We start from the raw sequence: 24,817 nt of genomic DNA on the forward strand, positions 1-24,817 counted from the left end.
ATGTACAAACTTCCAGCTAAAAAATAAATAAGCCTTGAGCATGTCATAGACACCATGGTGACTGTAGTTAATAATGCTGTATTGTATATTTGAAAGTTGCTACGAGAGTAGATTTAAAAGTTCTCATCACAAGAAAAGAGAAACATACATCATAAATATAGATGTGCAATTCATTAAGAACTGCTTCCAAAAACTTTATTCAACAGAAATTATAATAGCTTACAAAGTCGAATCTTGGAGACACACTGTTAAATCACTCTGGTTTCCTTAATCACTACCATGATGCTACTAAAAATAAAAACAAAATTGAAATGACCAGTGACATTTGCCAAACATTATGCTCTTTCCTGTCATTCCCATCAAATAATATCAAGAAATGATATAACTTTATCAGTTTTAATGGTCATATCCATGAAGCTAAGGTTAGTGTATAAATTGCTGACTTTTGGAAAGAGAGAAAACATGAAATATCCAAACAGCCTGCTTGCTCTCTGTGAAGCTCCAGGTCTTGATCTCCATTACTAGCAAATTTGTTCACCAACTGCCTTTTTCTTCAGTCAGCGCCATATCCTACACGTATTATCCTTGCTACCTAATAAAACAAATTTCACCAAGTTATTTTTTCTTTATTTCATTCACTAACTCTCCCTTTTTACAAGTTGATCTTCTCTGGGACATTGACGATGATTAATGTACTCAGTGTGCCCAGCTGTGGAGTCTTTGAGCTGCTCCAGCATTTTGGGGGCAAGAGTTTTGTATTTTTAATGATTCCTGTCAGTCATCAATTGGGCAAGTTCATGTCCTACTCACACGTGTGAGATTCATGGCATCTCAGAACTGGAGCCCTGAGAATGCAGCCTTCTCCTCTGCTCATTCCCTCTGCCCTCCCCTCAAACAATGCAGTCAAGTGGAAAGACAGTGAATTTGAACATCCCCAGAACCGGGTGATTAACTTATAAGGCTGCAACACATTCCACTTCAGAACATTTCAAAACGTCAACGGATTTTTCTCATTGTTGGTAAAATGTGAAATGTGCATTCTTTCACCCTCCCCACTGCTATGACAGACACTCTTCCAAAGCAGCTCTGACCAACTGCTACCCAAGGATGCCATTCACATTCATTCTGCCTTTGGAAATGACCACCCTGGTATGGAGCAGCGCTGGGCACTGCTGGTTCTCTGACTTTGGGAGCCAGGCACATAACATCAATATAAGAAGTGTGCTGGTTACATGGATTGGGAGAGCCTGTGAAAACTGTTCATTCCACCAAAAGACACCTCATCTTCTAAAAAAAAAATTAATGACCGTGCTGGCCAAGTTCCTTCCATTTTGTGATTTCAGGCCCAACCTTAGGCAGCCCATGAAAACTCATGCAGTTAATCACACCTGGGCCCGTCAAGAAAAGGGGGTAGATCCATTCAAACAAAGTGACTGTTCTGGTGATGACAAGACAGAAGTGTCACCCCCTTGTAGTAAGCTCCCCTATCCAGCAGGCCAGTATTCAGCACTTTGGTGCTTTGAGAGACACTAAATAAATCATTAATATCTTAACGAGCTCAGGAGTGCAAATGCCAGCACCAAAACAGGGCATAAACAATGTTCTTCCCTAAAGTCTCTTAGGATCTCCTGTGGCTCCGGGAAAAGGTACCACACAGCTGGTCTAACATGAACCATGTAGACTAGAAAAGGCTGGTCCTCTGACAAAACAGCCCCATCTTCCTTTTCCTTACTTGCCATCAGCTTCCTACATGAGCCTCTGGTGCCCCCATCACGGCCTCCCATCTCTTTCCTCGTCATGGGAAAGGATTTGACATTGTGCTCACAATAAAATATGTGGGTTATCATGGTATTGCCTTAAGAGTACCCACATTTTAGTGACGCAGGCAAATCATAAACTCCAGAAAGTAATCCGTAATTTTAGAAATTATCCACAATTACATACTAACATGAGGTTTTTAGGGCAAAAAAGGGAGATTATTCTCAACACCCCTGAAGTTATATGACTAAGAAGCTACTTAATCAGCCAGTATAGAAAGTCAACCTTGCACATGGGACATGTAACTTAATGGACCAATTAAGCAATTCTGAAATTGCGCAACACATTAAGAATCACTGGGGGTTAGGTAGATTCTGTCCTCTGTGCCCTCTTAGGGTGCCCCTACCCCACACAGCTTTACCACCCCACTCCCTGCTAGGGCCTGCTTCCGGAGGCACCACACTAACCTCACACCATACTCTTGTCACTTTCCACAAAGTTAACCTATTCTCAATCCAGTTCTTATAAAACATCTCTAATATAATTAATTCACAATAAATTGTTAATGGTTGAAAAAAATGCTCAATATGGGTTCTCTTCCCCCAAACACTAAGGTGTTAGCAGGGGGCATCCAAGGAGAAAACAACTTAGTTCAAAGAATAAATCTCTCATCGGCTGGAAGTCCAACGGTGCAGAACTTGTGTCCTAGCCTGTTTTAGTTACTAACACTTACTGACAACTGAATATTAACCATTCAGCGGGCACTGCCTGGGGAGAAGTGGTAACCAGTAAGGCAGGCTACTGAATTCTTTGTTAAGAGCAACTAAAATTCAAAATTCAACAAAGCCGTATAGTCAAAGCTCACCCTTGTGGTCCCACATGCAACTAAAATTAAATCACGGGTGTGGGAAGCATGGGCATGCACCAGGGACCCTGCAAGAGGGGGCAGAGAGAGCAGTAAAATCCTTTCGGTATTCAGCTTGGAAACTCAGCCAACTGAAAAAGAAAACCAAGTCTATGTGTTTCTCTCTCCCATACCTGTAATGATTATGTTGCCTTTATAGTTGAAAGCACATGAAAAGATCTCATCCGTGTGCCCCTCGAGAATCTGGAGGCACTGACCAGTCTGAGCATCCCAGATTCTAGCTGTTTTGTCAGCGCTGCCAGTCAGAAGATGATTCCCTTGGGGGTTGAAAGAAATCTGCAAGAGAGAAAGGAAAATGACAGGTTTGTGTAATTTGATTCCTGATAGATTTTTAATCGGCAAAAGTGGGACATGACTAAGCACCTGTCATCTTCCCAGCTTGACATTTATTCTTACATAGAACAGTTCCTTCTTGGGGGAGGGGTGAATTACAGGGACTAATACATGAAAATTAAAGTCTAGACAGAAAAGTATAACTGGCCACCCCACCCCCACCCCACAGTTCTAAGGATAAAGACCAAAGCTCCCTTCTAATTCGAGTATTCCCCACCTAGCTTCTTTCCAAAGACTCAAGATGCAAGTCTCTCCATACAAACAAAGAGACAGCCCTGGTGTGGATGAGAACACAAGTCAGGTTCCTTCACACCCAAGCCTCCATATTATCCCTATAACCCAACTTTCTGTCATCAGAGGCATATAGATTGTCTTTCAGTCTGTGCCACAGAACGAGTGAATGGTGGGGAAACTTTCGTTCTACTGCCACTCAAAGTAAAGCACGTTGTATAAATATGTCCTGAGTGCCTCCTATGTGCCAAGCGGTATCTGAGCGACTGCCAAAGGAAATGGTTGGTTCACTATTCCTTTGGGTGCCACACTTATAACCCTCTCTAAATCATCGTAAGACACCGTAAGATTTGGGTCACCTCCTCCATAACTGAAGGTTTGATGAGGACAAGGCTCAAGAGCATGGCTTTTTTTGTCCCTGTGTCCCCAGTACAATGCCTAGCACAAGGAAAGCTCTCAAAATGCATTTGCTGATCAATTTGTCTGTTGAAGGGCATCTGGGCTCTTTCCACAGTTTGGCTATTGCGGACATTGCCGCTATGAACATTGGGGTACACATGGCCCTTTTTTCACTACATTGGTGTCTTTGGGGTAAATACCCAGTAATGCAGTTGCTGGGTCATAGGGTAGCTCTATTTTTAATTTTTTGCGGCACCATCACACTGTTTACCAAAGTGGCCGTACCAACTTGCATTCCCACCAACAGTGTAAGAGGGTTTCCCTTTCTCCACAACCTCTCCAACATGTGTTGTTTCTTGCCTTGTCAATTTTTGCCATTCTAACTGGTGTAAGGTGGTATCTTAATGTGGTTTTGATTTGGATTTCCCTGATGGTTAATGATGATGAACATTTTTTCATGTGTCTGTTAGCCATTTGTATGTCTTCTTTTGAGAAGTGTCTGTTCATGTCTTCTGTCCATTTTTTGACTTGATGCCCTTCAACAGCCGAATGGATAAAGAAGATGTGGTCCATATATACAATGGAATATTACTCGCCATCGGAAAGGATGAATACCCAACTTTTACATCAACATGGATGGGACTGGAGGAGATTATGCTAAGTGAAATAAGTCAAGCAGAGAAAGTCAATTATCATATGGTTTCACTTATTTGTGGAACATACGGAATAGTATGGAGGACATTAGGAAAAGGAAGGGAAAAATGAAGGGGGGGAAATCAGAGAGGGAGATGAACCATGAGAGACTATGGACTCCGAGAAACAAACTGAAGGTTTTAGAGGGCAGAGGGGTGGGGGAATGGGTTAGCCCAGTGATGGGTATTAAGGAAGGCACGTATTGCATGGAGCACTGGGTGTTATATGCAAACAATGAATCATGGAACACTACATCAAAAACTAATGAGGTACTGTATGATAACTAACATAACATAATAAAAAAAAGAAAAAAAAGCATTTGCTGAATGAATGAATGAATACCTTAACTTTGTATACCATAGAAATGCCATTGCTGAATGGCAATTCAATAAGTAGTGTATCGCACAAGCCTAAAATGCAATATAGAGTGTGAGAACTCTTTATATACACAAAAACATGTGTGCTTGTTGAGTGGGCCACATCATGCATGTCAATGGTTATCAGACCAATCACTCAGCAACATGGCCTGGGCTCTCTTCCCAGGCTGTCTCCCACATCCACACTTCCCTATTTCCCTTCCTGCCAGGCCCTAATGCCTCCTAGCCTATGGAAGAGATGTGTTCTGTGTGGCCTCAGAGACCAACCTTGAAGGGCAGGGGCTCCTGGCCACCAGCAGCAGGTGCAGAGGAGGGAGGGGGAGGGAGAGTACAACAGGAGGCAGTTCCAGGGTCCAGGGGCAACATTCCAGGACCTGAAGCCATCAAACTGATCCTTTAAAAGGAAGGAGCAAATGTGATCTCAGGTATGAGACCAAGGAACTGGGCTGAGCTGGGTGGGAGCTGAGAGTCACCAAGTCCCGGCCTTTCCAGAGTTTTTGGAGGACACAGCCAAACCTCAGATCACAGATTGGAAGGCCCTGCTCTGGGAATCAGCTTGTGGGAGGAGCTTAGACAAAATCCTAAGCTACAGCCTTGAAGTTTCAAAGTAGGTCATTTTAAACTCTGTTAAGTGTTAAATAGTTCCAGGAAATAGTTCCTCAATTGCATCTAATTTATGAAACACTTGATACTTGCTGCACAGCATGTTTTTTTGCATAAAATATACTTGTGTGTCTGCTAGGATCAGGAAAAGCACTTCGTAAGTTTCTTAAATAGCTTTAATAGGTATTTTCAGTGAACTCCATCTTTTGCTGATGGCTGAGAAAAAATGCTGTTTTATACTTTTTAAAAGGTTTTAAGAATCTTTTATCATGCTAAGTTTGAGGTCACACTTAAAAATATAGTTTTTAGGTAGCTGATTTCTAGAAAGAGTGAGATAATTTGGACAAGCCCTAGTGCCAACAGACCTATTTACACTAAGCATGCTATGTTTTTAAAGCTAAATAAATTGCTCCAGATGAGAAAGCAACTCACCTTTGAAATTTCGCCTTCATGGCCTTCCAATTTGGTAATGCATTTTCTTGTGGCTGCACTGAAAACTCTTGCTGTTCCTTTTTGAAAGAGCGGAAACACATATGAATGCGTCTGAAATACAGAACTTTGAGCCATGTGCCCTGAATTATAGACTATCTATTCCTCTGACATACAGGCTCTGTGGCTGCTTGTCTTCTTGCCTGTGGTGAGAGCCACCACCTAAAACTGCAAATGTAAGCTGGCGCCACTGCAGGAGAAGAGGGGAAGCAGGGTGCCCCTCTAGCCCCGAACTTATTAGAAGAAATGATGGGTTCCAAGGTGGAAAAGGGGGGGGAAGGAATCCACAAAGAAAAAGTTTGTAACAGGAAAAGGGAGAATCAAAACAAGTTTTGAGAGGCAGGCGATGAAATAAGCAGCCAGACCAGCATCACACACCAAATAGGAGTCTAAGGTTACAGAAGGTTTGAGAGGCCTTTCTGAAATGGAGCAACAACTGCTACTCGCTGGGCAAAGAACAGGCACCAGGGAAGCCTTTCTACAGAAAGAGCTGGTAGAATGGTTTGTTCCCTCTTGTATCCTCAGGGCCCAGAAGTGCCAAGGTCCCAGTAGACACTCAATAAGTGGATGCTGGATGGATGGATGGATGGATGGATGGATGGATGGGTGGATGGAGTGGATGGGTGGATGGATGGGTGGATGGATAGGTGGATGGATGGGTGGATAGAGTGGATGGGTGGATGGATGGATGGGTGGGTGGATGGATGGGTGGATGGAGTGGATGGATGGATGGATGGAGAGGATGGATGGGTGGATGGATGGATGGATGGGTGGATGGAGGGATGGGTGGGTGGATGGATGGATGGATGGATGGGTGGATGGATGGATGGATGGATGGGTGGATGGATGGATGGATGGATGGATGGATAGATGGATGGATGGAGAGGATGGATGGGTGGATGGATGGATGGATGGGTGGATGGATGGATGGATGGATGGATGGATGGATGGATGGGTGGATGGAGGGATGGGTGGGTGGATGGATGGATGGATGGATGGGTGGATGGAAAGATGGATGGTTGGATGGGTGGGTGGAAGGAAGGAAGAAATGGTATAGACATTTCCTTAGAATTAAGGAATGGAGGAGTTAAATAAATGTAGAAGGAGAAAAACAGCGGCAGTAAAATTGTTGTCAGAGAAAAAGTTAAAATTTTTCTGGCCAGATGAAGGCTGCTCTCTTATTGCAATTACAAAATTACATAGAGGCAAAATTAGTAACGATAGAGAATTTTGGTTACTTAATTTTCATTCAGAAAAGAGCAAAACATCTCAGTAAATTTTTTACTTGCCCTTCTGACAATGTCAACTTCAGGAAGAAATAGATGAAAATTGCTATTTTACAATTAATATGACTAAAAATATAAACCTTGCTAGTCGGACATTTCAAAAGCCTTAAAGTGACCGGTGTGTTTTAAGATTGTGTTAATAGGGTGCCTGGGTAGCTCAGTAAGTTAAATGTCTGCCTTTGGCTCAGGTCATGATCCCGGGGTCCTAGGATCGAGCCCCACATAGGGCCCCCTGCTCAGCGGGGGTCTGCTTCTCCCTCTTCCTCTGCCCCTCCCCCCTGCTTATGCTCTCTCTCAAATAAATAAATAAAATCTTTTTTTTTAAAGAATGTGTTAATATTGGGGCGGCTGGGTGGCTTATTCAGTTGAGTGTCCAACTCTTGGTTTCAGCTCAGGTCATGATCTCAGGGTCGTGAGATTGAGCCCCATATTGGGCTCTGTGCTCAACAGGAAGTCTGGTTGGGATTCTCTCCCTATGCCCCTTCCACCTTCGCTTGCTCTCTTTCTCTCTCTCTCAAACAAATAAATGAATCTTTAAAAAAAAGAATGTGTTAATACAACAAAAATGAATATCCTGCCTACGGTAATTCTCCAAATTTCTCAAAAGCATTTTTAAACTTCAGAAAACACAGAAATATCGCCTAAAACTATATTTTTAAAAGATAGAAATATGAATAAGACACCAAAAAATAATGCAGCCTTGAGAGTAATTCAAATGAGGAAGTAAAAGGTGATAAATGTGAAGAAACAGATGTCACTTCACAGCTTCAACTAACCCCTGTTGAATGGATCCAGTTTTAAGTAGGGAATGAGAAGCAAGCAGCAGAGTTAAGTAAACAAGATGTTTCCAAACATCAAGACTTCTTAGAAGATGCAGAATGAGAAGAGGTTCACAAAACATACCAAAAAAAATTTTTTTTTTTGAAGTAATGTCTTATTGAACAAGGAAAGAATGGGATCACTGCTAGGGGACATATGAGATGACAGAGAAAACAAAAGAATTATTGAACTTGCAGTTAATTCTCATCCATCTCTCAGCATCCTGATCCGCAGAGCCTGCTTGTTTCTCCACCCACAGTGCTGACAAACTCCTAACATTCTTTATAACCTAACATCCTCTATATTCTAACACTCTATGGAAAACACATATATGATATTCTTCATTGTCTCCCCCTCCAAAATATAGCTGCATGAGGGAAGGAATTCCTCTCTCTTTTGTTCATTGATATAGCCCATGTTCCTAAAACAATTCCTGGCACAAAGTCGCTTCCCTATTCTTGTTGAATGGATTTTTTTTTTATATAAGTGAGAATGATATTTAAAATAAAAAGGGTAGATTAATTACCATTGAGGGATGATTTTAAAAAGTTAAGCTCTGTAAGAAGGTGATAAAGAAGGTAGTCACTTTGAAAGATAGAGTTCTCCAAATTCAGGGCATTTATATTCCAGGATATAGAAAGGACTTTATGTATGATCAAAGAATCACCTTTGAAAAGTCCTAGTGAGTAAGGGAACAGCATGCAAATGTAATTTTGAAAAGGGAGACAAAGGTGGAATAAAGATTGTAATTAAAATGAATCACTGGCAAAATTCTACAACTGATTATAACAAAGGATATGTGACTACTTAACAATATGTTAGTCACAAGGAAAAAATGCAGGCAAACAAAGAACAAGTCATGTCTGAAAAAAAGCATCCCATTTTTGCTAGAATTTCTTAAATGGCTGTTAAGTTTACATGGACATGATGTAGCATCACATAGGGTCGGTCACTAAAGGAATTAGACATAATGAAACATCATGTGTGATATTTCAAAGAGACGACTTAGACACAGTGTAGGCTTAAGTGTGCTGACATGGTGATGACATAATCATAGTACAGCATGATATGCATTCATGGGGAGGTGACACAGATATAATATAGTGTCACAGGTGGTCATCACGGAGATGATGTAGACATAGTGGAGCATGATGTGTAGTTGTCAAGGAGATGAAAACACACAATGTAGCATCATACATGACCTCAAACAGATAATGGAGATGTTGTGTAGAGTCATCTGTGGACTACAGGAAGATGGCACATACCCAGTGTAGCAACATAATGGATCATCAACCGATGGCACAGATATGTTGTAGCACCATATAAGGCCATCATGGATATGACACATACTATATCATCACACACTGTCGTCTGGGAGATGATGCAAAATAGTGTAGCACTCCACATGGTTATCAAGGAGATGACATAAACATAGTATAGCATATACAGCATATATCCCTAGGAGGTTGCCAAAGACATGAATAATGGCACAGCATGATGTATTTATCGAAACATTCAGTAGTAATGACATACCATGACACATACTTAAATTTGATACAGAGTGTGGCATCATATGTATTTGTCAAGGATATGATACAGACATCATGAAGCATCATTCACTGTCATCAGGGAGCTTACCCATAGTACGGCATCATCCACAGCTATCAGGACAGTGGGAAGTCGCAGTGTAGCATCATATAGAGCAGGTTAAAAGATGATACATAGTGTAGCATGATATGTGGTTGTCAGAAAGATGATCTACAGCATAGACTCACATATGATTATCAAAGACATGATGCAGACATGTCAGATCCTGGGATTCGCAAGGAGAGAAGCCTTCAGGCAGAAAATGCAAACATGCTGTATGTCATACATGGTGTTATGGACCAAATTGTGTCCCCCACAAAACTCCTATGTTGAATTCCCAACCCCGAGTACCTTAGAAGTTGACTTACTTGGAGTTTGAGCCTTTAAAGAAGATGAGGTGATAGAGTAACATGAGGTCATTAGAGTGGGCCCTAACCCAAAATAGCTGGTGCCCTTATAAGAATAAGAGGTGAGAACACAGACACATGCGGAGGGAAGACCACATGAAGACACAGGGAGAAAACTGCCACCTGCAGGCCTCAGAAGAAACCAAGGCTGCCAACACCCTGATCTCAAACTTGTAGCTTCCAGAATTGTGAGAAAAGAAATTCCTGTTGTTTAAGCCACTTAGTCTGTTGTACTCTGCTATGGCAGCCCTGGCAAATGAATTCGGTTATACAAGAGATGCTGCCATCACACGATAGCATTACATGTGCTTACCACAGACATACTGTAGCATCATAAATGGTGGACCAGATGGCACAGATACTCAGAGCATCAGACATGATTGTCAGGGGACTACCCATAATAGAGCATCTATTAGAAAAATACGCAAACATAGCATGTAGCTTCATCCATCGTCAGAGACACGATGAGACATAGTATAACTTCATACATGGTTGTCAAGGAGATGACCCAGAAGTAGTGTAGCATCACTTTGGTTGTCGGGTAAATGATGCAAATAGAGCATGGTGACATACATTATTAGGGAGATGACACATAGTGTAGTGTCATACGTGGACATCAGAGTGACGACATAGACATAATTCGCATCATATGTGGATAGAATGGACTTGACACAGACATATCGCAATGTCATAGGTGCTTATCAGGAATACGAGACATATAGATGTCAGCATAAAAATAAGAAAATGACACAGAAATAATGTATCATCATACTGTTTTCCAAATGGCACAGACATGGTGTAGTGATTATCGTGGACATGATACAGAAATCATCTAGTCACATCCTATCGCATCTTACAGGGTTGTTAAAGGGATGAGATAGTAGTAGTAGAGCATCACACATACTTTTGTCTTGGAGGTTGCACATAACATAGCATGGTTTTCTAGGATATGATGCCTATATTATGTAGCCTCATGTGTGGTAATTGAGGAAACTCTCATAACAGAGCATCATACGTGATTTTCAAGAAGAGGATGTAGATGTCGTTGTGAAGAACATGATACAGACATAGTATAACACCATACATGTTTTTAAGGAGATAACACAGAAATAGCATAGCATCTTAATGACTTTCAGGGAGATGATGTGGTTATCAGGATATGATATAAGGTATAGCATCATGAACGGTTGTCAGAGAGGGGAGGCAATCAGAGCATAGCATCATAAATGGAGGTCAGTGAAGTGACACACTTTAACATCACATAACCTCATTAATTGTGGGCACAGAGAGCATAACATACGAGCCTACCATGGAGATGACACGATAACATCACACATAGCACTCAAGGAGATGACATTAAAGGACAGTGTGATAAGCAGACTTCAAGGATATAATCCAGATAGAACATGGAATCATGCGGTTTTGTAAATGAAGGGATCCGGACATAGAAGACCTTGAAGACGTGCTTGTCAAGGTGATGAGGTGAAAATATTACAGCATCACACATAAATTTCTAGGAAATGGCGAAGGTATGGTAGAGCATCATACATGGTTATAAAACATTAGATGAAGATATAGTGTAGCATCATACATGATTTTAAGGAGAATGACAAGGACTGTAAATTAAAACATAGCAGTCAGGTATATGATATAGACACAATATAGCATCATACATGGTCATTAAAGGGATAACATAGACTTAGCACAGCTCCATACATGACCATTAGGTGGATGACACAGGGGTGGTATAGAATTATCTGCAGTCTTCAGGAATAAGACATGTAGCATAGTGTAGCATCACACTTTATTATCGAGGAGATGACTCCTAGAACAGCATCACACATGGTTGGGTGATGGCATGAGATGACATAGACTTAGTATAACATCACATATGGGTGCCAAGGAGATGGTGTAGATGGAGCATCCCATGTGGTTGTCAAGGTGCAGACATAGTATCACATGTGGTGGTCATGGATATGATATAATGACAGAGGGGCCAGTGAATGAGGCAGAAGTTGTGTAGCCTCTTACATGCTTGTCAGGAATACATAGTTATCATGAGGATGACCTACGGTTTGCTATCATAAATTATCATCCAGGACATAGTGCATATGTAGTATACCAATACAGATGGTTGTCAATGAGATGATACAGACATCACATAGCATTATATGGGGTTTTCAGTGAAATGTCACAGATACAGTGTAGCATCACATATATTTGTCATCAAGATGAGTTCTAGTATCACGGCACACATGGTTATCAAGGAGATGATGCTGACATAGTACACATCATATGCAGCAATCGAGGAGATGATATAGGTAGAGTGTAATATCATACATGGTTTTTAAGAAAATTTGAGTATGGTGTATTATCATGCATGGTCATCAGGATGATGATGATACATAACATCCTAATCTTGCTTGGTGACCCAGAGCTGGAGTAGATACAGCATGTAACATGTGTCCTGGAGGGATGAGGTGGGCATAACAGAATAGCATACATGGTCAACAGCGAAGTGACACAGATGTATTGTAGCATCATCTGTGGTCTTCAATGAACTGAGGCATGCGTAGTGTACTACCAGCTCACAGTTACCAGTAAGATGATGCAGACCCAGTGTAGATAAGTGGTAAGCAAGAACATGATGTATAGCATAGCATCACATATGTTCATCACAAAGATGTGCTACATGCAGCACATATGGTATAAAGGAGATAATGCAGATTTATTATAGCTCCATGGATGGCGGTCAAGTTGACGAGGTTGACACGGTATAGCATAATGCATGATTAGGGAGATGACCCAGAATATACCATTATATATAGTTACCCAGGGGATGTGAAGATGCAAAGGCCTGGGATAACATCAGATGTGGTTGTCAAGGAGATGACGCAGACATTATAACCTGTGGTTACCAAGAATATGATACTGACAGAGTGTAATGACCAACATCACAGAGATGAGGCAGATGTAGTTTCTCTCACAGCTGGTCATCAGGTAGATGACCTACAGTGTAGAATTATACATGTTGATCAAACAAATTAAATGTATGAACAGATGACCTACCATCGGCTGAAGCAGTTGCAATAAGTTTTCCAGTGTAATCAAAACAGCTGTCTAGTATTTCATCATCATGGCCTGTCAGCGTGGCCACACATTTTCCATTTGTGGCATCCCACAGCTGCAACAGAAACAGAAGGTGACCATGAATTCCTGTCTAAAGTGCAAAAATGGGAAGAAGTAGGCCCATGACATACTTATGGCTAGCTGAATAACCTGTGCCAAGGTCATGTGTATAATTTTCACATGTTCCATTAAGTTTACCTGGATTCATGACAAGAGACCACAGTCAACCATCTCACAAGGCACACTTTCGACAAAGAGAAGACCAGAGACAGACATTTAGAATGGATAGTGCAAATCTGCCCCTATATTAGGAAAAATCTCAAAGTGCGTGCTTCACTGATTGGAGTGAAAATGTCTTCTTTTCATAAAAAGGTCATTGAATGATAAGGAGCTTGATCTGAAACTATAATGCTAGAGAATGAAAAGTGCATTAAGATTATAATACATCGGGTATGTAATCAAATATTAATTCCAGAGCCTAAGCTCTTAGCAACAGAAATTTAAAGGCAGGGAAATATTGTATTGAGACTCCTTGAGATTCACTCTAACCAAAGTTTAACAGATGAACAGAGAGACATTAAAGAAAAATAGCATGTCTTTTAAAATAAGATGTTGTAATACATTTGATTCAATTAACATGGTTTCGCTCTATCATAATTCTTTTAAACCTGGGGGATCAGAAACTTAACATTTAAAAATACCAATTATTTATAAATTAACATCCTAATTTTACAGCACCTTTGAGATGAGGTAATGTTGCAATGACTGTCTGACACCGTAAAAAGTGCACACAGGAGAACTGTAAAGCAAAGATATTTCTTGAGCTCACCATGCAGGTCTTGTCCATAGAGCCAGTTAAAATCAGAGAGCAATCCCAGTTGAATAGAGCACTGCTAATTTCAGCACGATGCCCGATTAAGGTATACACCTTCCTACAAAATGGAAAGGATTCACACTGGTGAAAGACATCTTGCTTCAGCATATGTGCACAAATAATGATGTCAAGCCCATTGGTGTGAGAGTCAAAATTTTGTTCTTTACCAAATAATATCTTTGATGACAAATAATGATAGTTGTAGTATAACTCAAAAACAGTCAAGTAGGCTACTAATTTCATTTTGGCAAAAATATACTTACATTTGAAGCATTCAAAAATAACATTACTTAAGACTTCAGAAAGCCATGGGTAAAAAATAATACAGTTGGTCTGAAATTCTGGAAGTATTCTTATACCAGACCAGTGGACCCCTTGGTAGTTCAGAAACTACCCATCAAATGTCTGAAGGGCCCTTCCTTCTCCCTATTTCTTGGTGTATCCATCTTGTAGCAACCCCTGGAACTTAGCCCCTCTATCAAGATGTAGGCAAGTCCATCAAAAGGAATGAGATCTTACCATTTGCAACAACGTGGATGGAACTGGAGGGTGTTATGCTGAGTGAAATAAGTCAATCAGAGAAAGACATGTATCATATGACCTCACTGATATGAGGAATTCTTAATCTCAGGAAACAAACTGAGGGTTGCTGGAGTGGTGGGGGTGGGAGGGATGGGGTGGCTGGGTGATAGACATTGGGGAGGGTATGTGCTGTGGCGAGTGCTGTGAATTGTGCAAGACTGTTGAGTCGCAGTTCTGTACTTCTGAAACAAATAATGCAATATATGTTAAGAAAAAAAAAAGAAGAAGATAGCAGGAGGGGAAGAATGAAGGGGGGGAAATCGGAGGGGGAGACCAACCATGAGAGACGACGGACTCTGTAAAACAAACTGAGGGTTCTGGAGGGGAGGAGGGTGGAGGGATGGGTTAGCCTGGTGATGGGTATTAAAGAGGGCACGTTCTGCGTGGAGCACTGGGTGTTATGCACAAACAATGAATCATGGAACACTACATCAAGAACTAATGATGTAATGTATAGTGATTAACATAACAATAAAAAATTTAAAAAAAAAAGACGCAGGCAAGTCCAAGGTAGAGCTTTCCAACGCAAATAGTCTAATTTAGTTAACTTCTTAGCAACTAGAACCCAAAATAATTAGGAAGGAAATTGAAGTTGTTGAACTAAATTTAATTTGGAAAATTAGCCATAATTTTATTTACTCATGATATCCATGCCTGCCATAATGACAAGCCATTGAAATTTGATTACACAGTACCTGGAACAAATAATAGCCATACACCCAGGCTATTATTAACATTCTCCTTTTATGTTTCTGTGTGGCATTATTTGCTCAGAATTCCAAGATAACACACATTTTTTTTCTGGATCAGAAATATCATTAAATAATGAATTCATTTATTTTCAGTGCATCCTATTCCTATAGAGTCCAAAGCACAGTTAATAGATACAAGATTGAACTAGTGAACAGCAAAGACGGTCTTCTTAACCCTCTGATCCAAATTAAAACATCCCTAAAAAAGGAGAATACCTTCCAGTATCAGCTTCCCACACTGCAACAGTATGATCAAAAGATCCCGTGATGATTCTGTTTCCCAAGGTGTTAAAGGACAAAGAGATGATTTCAGCAGAATGTCCCTAGAAAGAGAGTGGATGTCATCATGCATTACCTGCAGAAAAACAATCTCTACAAATGCACAATGTCACAGTTTAAAAGAAAATGCTAGAAAAGGAAAAACTCTATAGGGAAAAAAGAGATTAGTAGTTGGCTCGGGGTGGTAATAGGGAGAGACCGCAAATGGGCACAGGTAGCTTTTTGGGGAAATTTTGAATACTAGAGTTTGGTGAAGGTTGCACAATTTCATAAATTTACTAAAAGTTGAATTATACACTAAATCAAGTCCATTTAACTTAGTAAAACTAAATAAAACTGGGTTTTGTTTGTTTGTTTTAATGGATAGGAAGACATGATTTCGGAAATCAGAGGGCTTCTTTTACATTGTCTTGAAAACACTTTTAAAACGGCTGTATGCAAAAAAAGAAAAAAGAAAAGAAAAAGGCTGGGGCACCTGGATGGTTCAGTCTGTTAAGGTTAAGTGTCTGACTCTTGGTTTTGGCTCAGGTTTTAATCTCAGGGTTCTGAGATCCAGCCCCGCAGAGGGGGAGGGGGTCCCCGCTCAGCAGGGAGTCTGCTTGTCTCTCTCTCTCTCTCTCTCTCTGCCCCTCCTCTTCTTGTTCTCTCTCTGTCTGTCTCTCTCTCTAAAATAAATAAGTCTTTTATTAAGAAAAAGCTTGTAGGCTTTACGGGTTAACAATAGGAGATAGGCAAGTTTGTGAAATAAAGTTAACTTAAAAAAAGGATATTCTTATGACAATTTTTTAAAAGATTTTATTTATTTGAGAGAGAGTGCGCAAGAGCGGGGTGCAGAGGGGCAGAGAGAGAGGGAGAAGCAGGCTCCCCGCTGTGCAGAAAGCCCAACACACAGGGCTCCATGCCAGGACCCTGAGATCATAACCTGAGCCAAAAGCAGCCCCTAACCAACCAAGCCACCCAGGCGCCCATCTTACAATGATTTAACATAAAATAGGTTAATAAATATCTGGCCTTTGGCCTGACTTTCACTTGGTCACTGTCTAGGACCGATGCATCAAACATTCTGAGACAATGGGAGGAAGCCCCTCTCTGCAGCAGACTCTGCTTACAGTATATCCCTTGTTTCCCGAATTATTTTGGCAAATTAACATTACTTTTTTCAATAGTGAAAACGTTCATTTGCACATCAAACTTCTGGTTGATTCTAAATGGCAAACATTAAATGTAGCTGAACATGAAAATTCCGAACACGCAAGACCAATGTGTTGTCTGGCAGCAGACAGGTGCAGGTGTGCCGAGGGAGATACATCCTTTCCAAGACCGTTAAGCATCTGTCTGAAAGACGAGGTAGTGAAGAGACAGTGACCCACAGAAATGATGAGAACAAAGATCAAAAGAGTATACTTATGTTAATTAAGGTTGGCACTCTGAATTCAGAAAATCCCTTGGTGTTTATTAAAAAGAGTGCTTTTTCTCTCTTTCTAGTCCTTTTTTTTTTTTTTTTACTTTCTTAGGAAAAGCTCTCCTAGGAAAGGGGTCCTAACTTGAAATCCATTTATAATTTGAAAGAATAAAAAAAAAAGAATTGGATTTCCCACCCAGTTGTTCCCACTGATTGGCCTAGAGAATCCCCCTGCGTGTGTCCAGTTGTTTAGGTTGGGGTGGGAAGAAGCAGAGAGAGCATGTGGGAGGAAGGTGCTGGGCACGTGGTGGGGACAGAGAGAGACCCCGGTGGAGATACACCACCAACTCTTGCTCTCTGGGCAGTGCCCTTTAGCCTTTCTCCTCATGCCACTTACCCCTTGTCATTTCAGACTTTGTAATACAGGAGGCTTTTGAGACCAGCGGGTGGAGGATGAGAGTGTTAACGGTTATTGTTTTAAGGAATCTTCTGGCAAGTTTCTCCAGTTCTACCTCTTCCAGAAAGTGCGAGCCTCCGCCTACTTGGCTTTATGCCAGATAGATGGTGCTAGGATTTAAGCTGTCCGTAATATGGCTTACAGAAGGAAGCTAGTCAAAATAAAAAAGCCCATGTGCCCTCCTCAGCTCCCCCATCAAAGTCTTTAGGAAAAGCCAGCAAACCAACTGGGACAACTCTTTTCACTGCAGTCTGAAAACCAATAGCTCAAAAATACCTTCTGACATAGAACTCATTTTGTAATAAGAATATGAATAAAAACAAACTCAAATAATAGGCTTATGCTGAGCAATGGCTAGGGAAAATACAAAACCCTCGAAGCTGGTGACATTATGCACGTACTGTTAAAGTGAACACTTCCTCTCCATTCTGAATGTCCCACAGTTTGGCCGTTGTGTCCATGCTCCCAGTAGCCACCAGTGTGCTTTGAGGATTGAATGATAAACAAACCTGAATTGCAGGAAATAGAAGAAATTTTAGAACGATAAGAGTTTTGAATTGTTAATTTTGTATAGAAAAGCTTCAAGATGCAACCACCTTAGGTTCAGCCTCATTCTCTGCAGTGAGATGCCAGGGTGGCATTTGGGTGGCCTGCTTTCTGCAGGTTGAATCCTGAAGCAAGAGGCTGCTTTGATCTAGACCACAGAAGAGCAAGAATAAAAGCAAACCCATCTCCTTTGAGATCCATGCTCTCTGGCTCCCATCTTCCTTGTTGTTAACTTCACAGTCCTTTCCATCCTGCTCCGTCACCCACCCAGGACTTTGACTATTGGCTCACGGTCTCAATTCCATGTCCTAGCTGGCCTTCGTGTGAGCTGTCAATCCAGTAGCGCAGACCCATGACCCTAGACAACCTTTAATAATCACTTCCGTGGCCACACCTGGACCTCAACGTCACTTTTTCTAGAAAATTCACTACCCATACATCCATCTCTTGGTACAATTTCCCAATGCTTCCACTTTCGTCCTCACCAAGCCACCCCCAGGATATCTTCTATCTCACTGAGACCCCCTGCCTTTTCCTGGCACCCCATCCTCCATTCAACTGACATCATGGAAGCATCATTCCTGCAGCCTCCTCAATACCTTCACTCCTTGCCTTTCCCCAGCACCGTCCATAAGACTCCTAACAACTGTATCAAGCAGGCATTTCACCCACTCATTGGCCCTCCCTCACCACTCAACTTAAGAAAACCGCCTAGCAGATTGCAGGTGTCACTCATTCGGGCCTTCTGTCCTCAGCTGTGTCCTCAGCACCATTCCCTCCCTACCTGAATGTGCCTCTGGCTCTGTACATTCTCCCTTCCCCCACTCTTGCCCCCAGTCACTCCTCATCCCTCCCCCACAGATAACCTGGCCTCCTACTACTTCCCAGAGAAAACACCTATGGGAAGACCTTGCTCACCTGGCCCTCACTTCCTTTCCCTTCAGAGTCAGGTGCAGAGGGATCCCTTTGCCCTTCTGAGACACCCTCTTCCCTGCACCCCTAGAGGAGACGTGCCCACTAATTTTTCCCTCCATCTAGACCGGATGCCTCCTAGTGGCCTATAAATAGGCTTGAGCTCTTCCTACATAAAAATAAATCCTCCCTTGACTCTATGTACCTCTTTTTTAGCTACCTTTTTGTCCTTTCACAACCAAATTCCTTGGAAAAATAGTGTGCCATCATCGCTGCTTGCCCATGCTTGCCCATCCCCCACTATTCAAATGCTGGAAGCACTCTGGTTAAATGATCCAAAGGCTCTATCGGTCACTCCATTTAACCTCCCTGACACCTGCAGTGTTGATTCCTTTGTTCTCCATATTTTCTTTCTTCTTTCTTTTTTAAAGATTTTTTTATTTTTTTGACAGAGAGAGAGAGAGAGTGCGGATTTGAGTAAGGGGGAGAGGCAGAGGGAGAAACAGGTTTCCCACGGAGCAGGGAGCCTGATGCGGGGCTCGATCCCAGGACCCTGGGATCATGACCTGAGCCGAAGGCAGATGCTTAACGACTGAGCCACCCAGGCACCCTATTTTCTTCCTCCTTGACAGCTTTGACGGTGCTCTGCTTTTCTCCTTTTTTTTATTTTTAATTTTTTATTGTTATGTTAATCACTATACATTACATCATTAGTTTTTGATGTAGTGTTCCATGATTCATTGTTTGTGCATAACACCCAGTGCTCCACGCAGAATGTGCCCTCTTTAATACCCATCACCAGGCTAACCCATCCCCCCACCCCTCTCCCCTCTAGAACCCTCAGCTTGTTTTTCAGAGTCCATTGTCTCTCATGGTTGGTCTCCCCCTCCGATTCATTCCCCTTCCTTCTTCCCCTCCTGCTATCTTCTTCTTTTTTTTCTCTTAACATATATTGCATTATTTGTTTCAGAGGTACAGATCTGTGACTCAAGAGACTTGCACAATTCAGAGCACTCACCATAGCACATACCCTCCCCAATGTCTATCACCCAGCCACCCCATCCCTCCCACCCCCCCCACCACTCCAGCAACCCTCAGTTTGTTTCCTGAGATTAAGAATTCCTCATATCAATGAGGTTATATGATACATGTCTTTCTCTGATTGACTTATTTCACTCAGCATAACACCCTCCAGTTCCATCCACCTCGTTGCAAATGGCAAGATCTCATTCCTTTTGATGGCTGCATAATATTCCATTGTGTATATATACCACTTCTTCTTTATCCATTCATCTGTCGATGGACATCTTGGCTCTTTCCACAGTTTGGTATTGTGGACATTGCTGCTATAAACATCGGGGTGCACGTACTCCTTTGGATCCCTACATTTGTACCTTTGGGGTAAATACCCAGTAGTGCAATTGCTGGATCATATGGTAGTTCTATTTTCAACTTTTTGAGGAACCTCCATACTGTTTTCCAGAGGGGTTACACCAGCTTGCATTCCCACCAACAGTGTAGGAGGGTTCCCCTTTCTCCACATCCCCGCCAACATCTGTCCTTTCCTGACTTGTTAATTTTAGCCATTCTGACTGGTGTGAGGTGGTATCTCATCCAGCTTTTGATTTGGATTTCCCTGATGCCAAGCAATGTTGAGCACTTTTTCATGTTTCTGTTGGCCATTTGGATGTCTTCTCTGGAAAAATGTCTGTTCATGTCTTCTGCCCATTTCTTGATTGGATTATTTGTTCTTTGGGTGTTGAGTTTGATAAGTTCTTTATAGATTTTGGATACTTTATAGATTTTGGATATAGATTATCTGACATGTCATTTGCAAATATTTTCTCCCATTCTGTCGGTTGTCTTTTGGTTTTGTGGACTGTTTCTTTTGCTGTGCAAAAGCTTTTTATCTTGATGAAATCCCAATGGTTCATGTTTGCCCTTGCTTCCCTTGCCTTGGCGATGTTTCTAGGAAGAAGTTGCTGCGGCTGAGGTCGAAGAGGTTGCTGCCTGTGTTCTCCTTTAGGATTCTGATGGACTCCTGTCTCACATTTGGGTCTTTCAACCATTTTGAGTCTATATTTGTGTGTGGTGTAAGGAAATGGTCCAGTTTCATTCTTCTTCATGTGGCTGTCCAATTTTCCCAACACCATTTGTTGAAGAGACTGTCTTTTTTCCATTGGAAATTCTTTCCTGCTTTGTCAAAGATGAGTTGACCATAGAGTTGAGGGTCCATTTCTGGGCTCTCGATTCTGTTCCATTGATCTATGTGTCTGTGTTTGTGCCAGTACCATACTTTCTTGATGATGACAGCTTTGTAATAGAGCTGGAAGTCCAAAATTGTGATGCCGCCAGCTTTGCTTTTCTTTTTCAACATTCCTCTGGCTATTCGGGGTCTTTTCTGGTTCCATACAAATTTTAGGATTATTTGTTCCATTTCTTTGAAAAAAGTGGATGGTATTTGGATGGGGATTGCACTGAATGTGTAGATTGCTCTAGGTAGCACTGACATCTTCACAACGTTTGTTCTTCCAATCCATGAGCATGTAATGTTTTTCCATTTCTTTGTGTCTTCCTCAATTTCTTTCATGAGTATTTTATAGTTTTCTGAGTACAGATCCTTTGCCTCTTTGGTTAGATTTATTCCTAGGTATCTTATGGTTTTGGGTGCAATTGTAAATGGGATCGACTCCTTGATTTGTCTCTCTTCTGTCTTGTTGTTGGTGTATAGGAATGCCACTGATTTCTGTGCATTGATTTTATATCCTGCCACTTTACTGAATTCCTGTATGAGTTCTAGCAGTTTTGGGGTGGAGTCTTTTGGGTTTTCCACATAAAGTATCATATCATCTGCAAAGAGTGAGAGTTTGACTTCCTTTTTGCTGATTTGGATGCCTTTGATTTCTTTTTGTTCTCTGATTGCTGTGGCTAGGACTTCTAATACTATGTTGAATAGCAGTGGTGAGAGTGGACATCCCTGCCGCGTTCCTGACCTTGGGGGAAAGCTCTCAGCTTTTCCCCATTGAGAATGATATTCACTGTAGGTTTTTCATAGATGGCTTTTATGATATTGAGGTATGTACCCTCTATCCCTATACTCTGAAGAGTTTTGATCAAGAAAGGATGCTGTACTTTGTCAAATGCTTTTTCTGCATCTAGTGAGAGGATCATATGATTCTTGTTCTTTCTTTTGTTAATATACTGTATCATGTTGATTCATTTGCGGATGTTGAACCAACCTTGCAGCCCAGGCATAAATCCCACTTGGTCATGGTGAATTATCCGTTTAATGTACTGTTGGATCCTACTGGCTAGTATTTTGGTGAGAATTTTTGCATCTGGGCTGCCTGGGTGGCTCAGATGGTTAAGCGTCTGCCTTCAACTCAGGTCATGATCCCAGCTTCCTGGGATCAAGGCTCCTGGCTCAGCGGCGAGCCTGCTTTTCCCTCTCCCTCTGCTTCTCCCCCCACTCATGCTCTCTCTCTCTCTCTGTGTATCTCTGTGTCTCAAATGAATAAATAAAATCTTTAAAAAAATGTTTAAAAAAAGAATTTTTGCATCCATGTTCATCAAGGATATTGGTCTGTAATTCTCCTTTTTGATGGGGTCTTTGTCTGGTTTTGGGATCAAGGTAATGGTGGCCTCCTAAAATGAGTTTGGAAGTTTTCCTTCCATTTCTATTTTTTGGAACAGTTTCAGGAGAATAGGTATTAATTCTTCTTTAAATGTTTGGTAGAATTCCCCTGGGAAGCCACCTGGCCCTGGGCTTTTGTTTGTTGGGAGATTTTTGATGACTGCTTCAATTTCCTTAGTGGCTATAGGTCTGTTCAGGTTTTCTATGTCTTCCTGGTTCAATTTTGGTAGTTGATACATCTCTAGGAATGCATCCATTTCTTCCAGGTTATCTAATTTGCTGGCATAGAGTTGCTCATAATATGTTCTTATCATTGTTTGTATTTCTTTGGTGTTGGTTGTGATCTCTCCTCTTTCATTCATGATTTTGTTGATTTGGGTCATTTCTCTTTTCTTTTGGATAAGTCTGGCCAGGGGTTTATCAATCTTGTTAATTCCTTCCAAGAACCAGCTCCTAGTTTCGTTGATCTGTTCTACTGTTCTTTTGGTTTCTATTTCATTGATTTCTGTTCTGATCTTTATTATTTCTCTTCTCTTGCTGGGTTTAGGCTTTATTTGCTTTTTTTTCTCTAGCTCCTTTAGGTGTAGGGTTAGGTTGTGTATTTGAGACCTTTCTTGTTTCTTGAGAAAGACTTGTATTCCTATATACTTTCTTCTCAGGACTGCCTTTGCTGTATCCCAAAGATTTTGAACAGTTGTGTTTTCATTTTCATTGGTTTCCATGAATTTTTTTAAATCTTCTTTAATTTCCTGGTTGACCCATTCATTCTTTAGCAGGATGCTCTTTAGCCTCCATGTATTTGAGTTCTTTCCGACTTTCCTCTTGTGATTGAGTTCTAGTTTCAAAGCATTGTGGTCTGAAAATATGCAGGGAATAATCCCAGTCTTTTGGTACTGGTTGAGACCTGATTTGTGACCTAGGATGTGATCTATTCTGGAGAATGTTCCATGGGCATTAGAGAAGAAGGTGTACTCCGTTGCTTTGGGATAGAATGTTCTGAATATGTCTGTGAAGTCCATTTGGTCCAGTGTGTCATTTAAAGTCTTTATTTCCTTGTTGATCTTTTGCTTAGATGATCTGTCCATTTCAGCCAGGGGGGGTGTTAAAGTCCCCCACTATTATTGTATTGTTGTCAATGTGTTTCTTTGCTTTTGTTATTAATTGCCTTATATAATTGGCTGCTCCCATGTTAGGGGCATAGATATTTACAATTGTTAGATCTTCTTGTTGGATAGACTCTTTAAGTAGGATATAGTGTCCTTCCTCATCTCTTATTACAGTCTTTGTTTTAAAATCTAATTTGTCTGATATAAGGATTGCCACCCCGGCTTTCTTTTGGTGTCCATTAGCATGGTAAATGGTTTTCCACCCCCTCACTTTCAATCTGGGGGTGTCTTTGGGTCTAAAATGAGTCTCCTGCAGACAGCATATTAATGGGTCTTGTTTTTTAATCCAATCTGATAGCCTGTGTCTTTTGATGGGGACATTTAGCCCATTTACATCCAGGGTAACTATTGAAAGATATAAATGTAGTGCCATTGTATTGCCTACAAAGTGACTGTTATTGTATATTGTCTGTGTTCCTTTCTGGTCTATGCTGCTTTTAGGCTCTCTCTTTGCTTAGAGGACCCCTTTCAATATTTCTTGTAGGGCTGGTTTTGTCTTTGCAAATTCCTTTAGTTTTTGTTTGTCCTGGGAGCTTTTTATCTCTCCTTCTATTTTCAATGACAGCCTAGCTGGATATAGTATTCTTGGCTGCATATTTTTCTCCTTTAGTGCTCTGAAGATATCATGCCAGTCCTTTCTGGCCTGCCAGGCCTCTGTAGATAGGTCTGTTGCCAATCTAATGTTTCTACCATTATAGGTTACAGATCTCTTCTCCTGAGTTGCTTTCTAGATTTTCTCTTTGTCTCTGAGACTCGTAAGTTTCACTGTTAGATGTCGGAGTGTTGACCTATTTTTATTGATTTTGAGAGGGGTTCTCTGTGCCTCCTGGGTTTTGATGCCTGTTTCCTTCCCCACATTAGGGAAGTTCTCTGCTATAATTTGCTCCAATATACCTTCTGCCCCTCTCTCTCTTTCTTCTTCTTCTGGGATCCCAATTATTCTAATGTTGTTTTGTCTTATCGTATCACTTATCTCTCGAATTCTGCCCTCATGATCCAGTAGTTGTTTATCTCTCTTTTCCTCAACTTCTTTATTTTCCATCATTTGGTCTTCTATATCGCTAATTCTCTCTTCTGCCTCATTTATCCTAGCAGTTAGTGCCCCCCTTTTTGATTGCACCTCATTAATAGCCTTTTTGATTTCGACTTGGTTAGATTTTAGTTCTTTTCTTTCTCC

At 41.2% G+C, this 24,817-nt stretch overlaps 1 protein-coding gene across 1 annotated transcript in view; it reads right to left on the minus strand.

Moving 5' to 3' along the window:
- Positions 1–557: 557 nt before the first annotated feature.
- Positions 558–24,817, minus strand: part of DAW1 (dynein assembly factor with WD repeats 1) — a 49,826-nt gene continuing 25,566 nt past the window's right edge. The window contains exons 7-13 of the mRNA XM_028105059.2: positions 17,784–17,891; positions 15,461–15,567; positions 13,866–13,968; positions 12,977–13,091; positions 5,752–5,828; positions 2,797–2,959; positions 558–592 (exon numbers count right to left, since the gene is read on the minus strand). Of these exons, the coding sequence (XP_027960860.2) occupies positions 558–592; positions 2,797–2,959; positions 5,752–5,828; positions 12,977–13,091; positions 13,866–13,968; positions 15,461–15,567; positions 17,784–17,891 (708 nt within the window). The remainder of the gene's footprint in view (positions 593–2,796; positions 2,960–5,751; positions 5,829–12,976; positions 13,092–13,865; positions 13,969–15,460; positions 15,568–17,783; positions 17,892–24,817) is intronic.

Source organism: Eumetopias jubatus, unplaced genomic scaffold (genome assembly GCF_037043125.1).
Source record: "Eumetopias jubatus isolate StellerSeaLion01/CBP00866 unplaced genomic scaffold, mEumJub1_p1.0 scaffold_3, whole genome shotgun sequence".
In the NCBI taxonomy this organism is placed as follows: domain Eukaryota; kingdom Metazoa; phylum Chordata; class Mammalia; order Carnivora; family Otariidae; genus Eumetopias; species Eumetopias jubatus.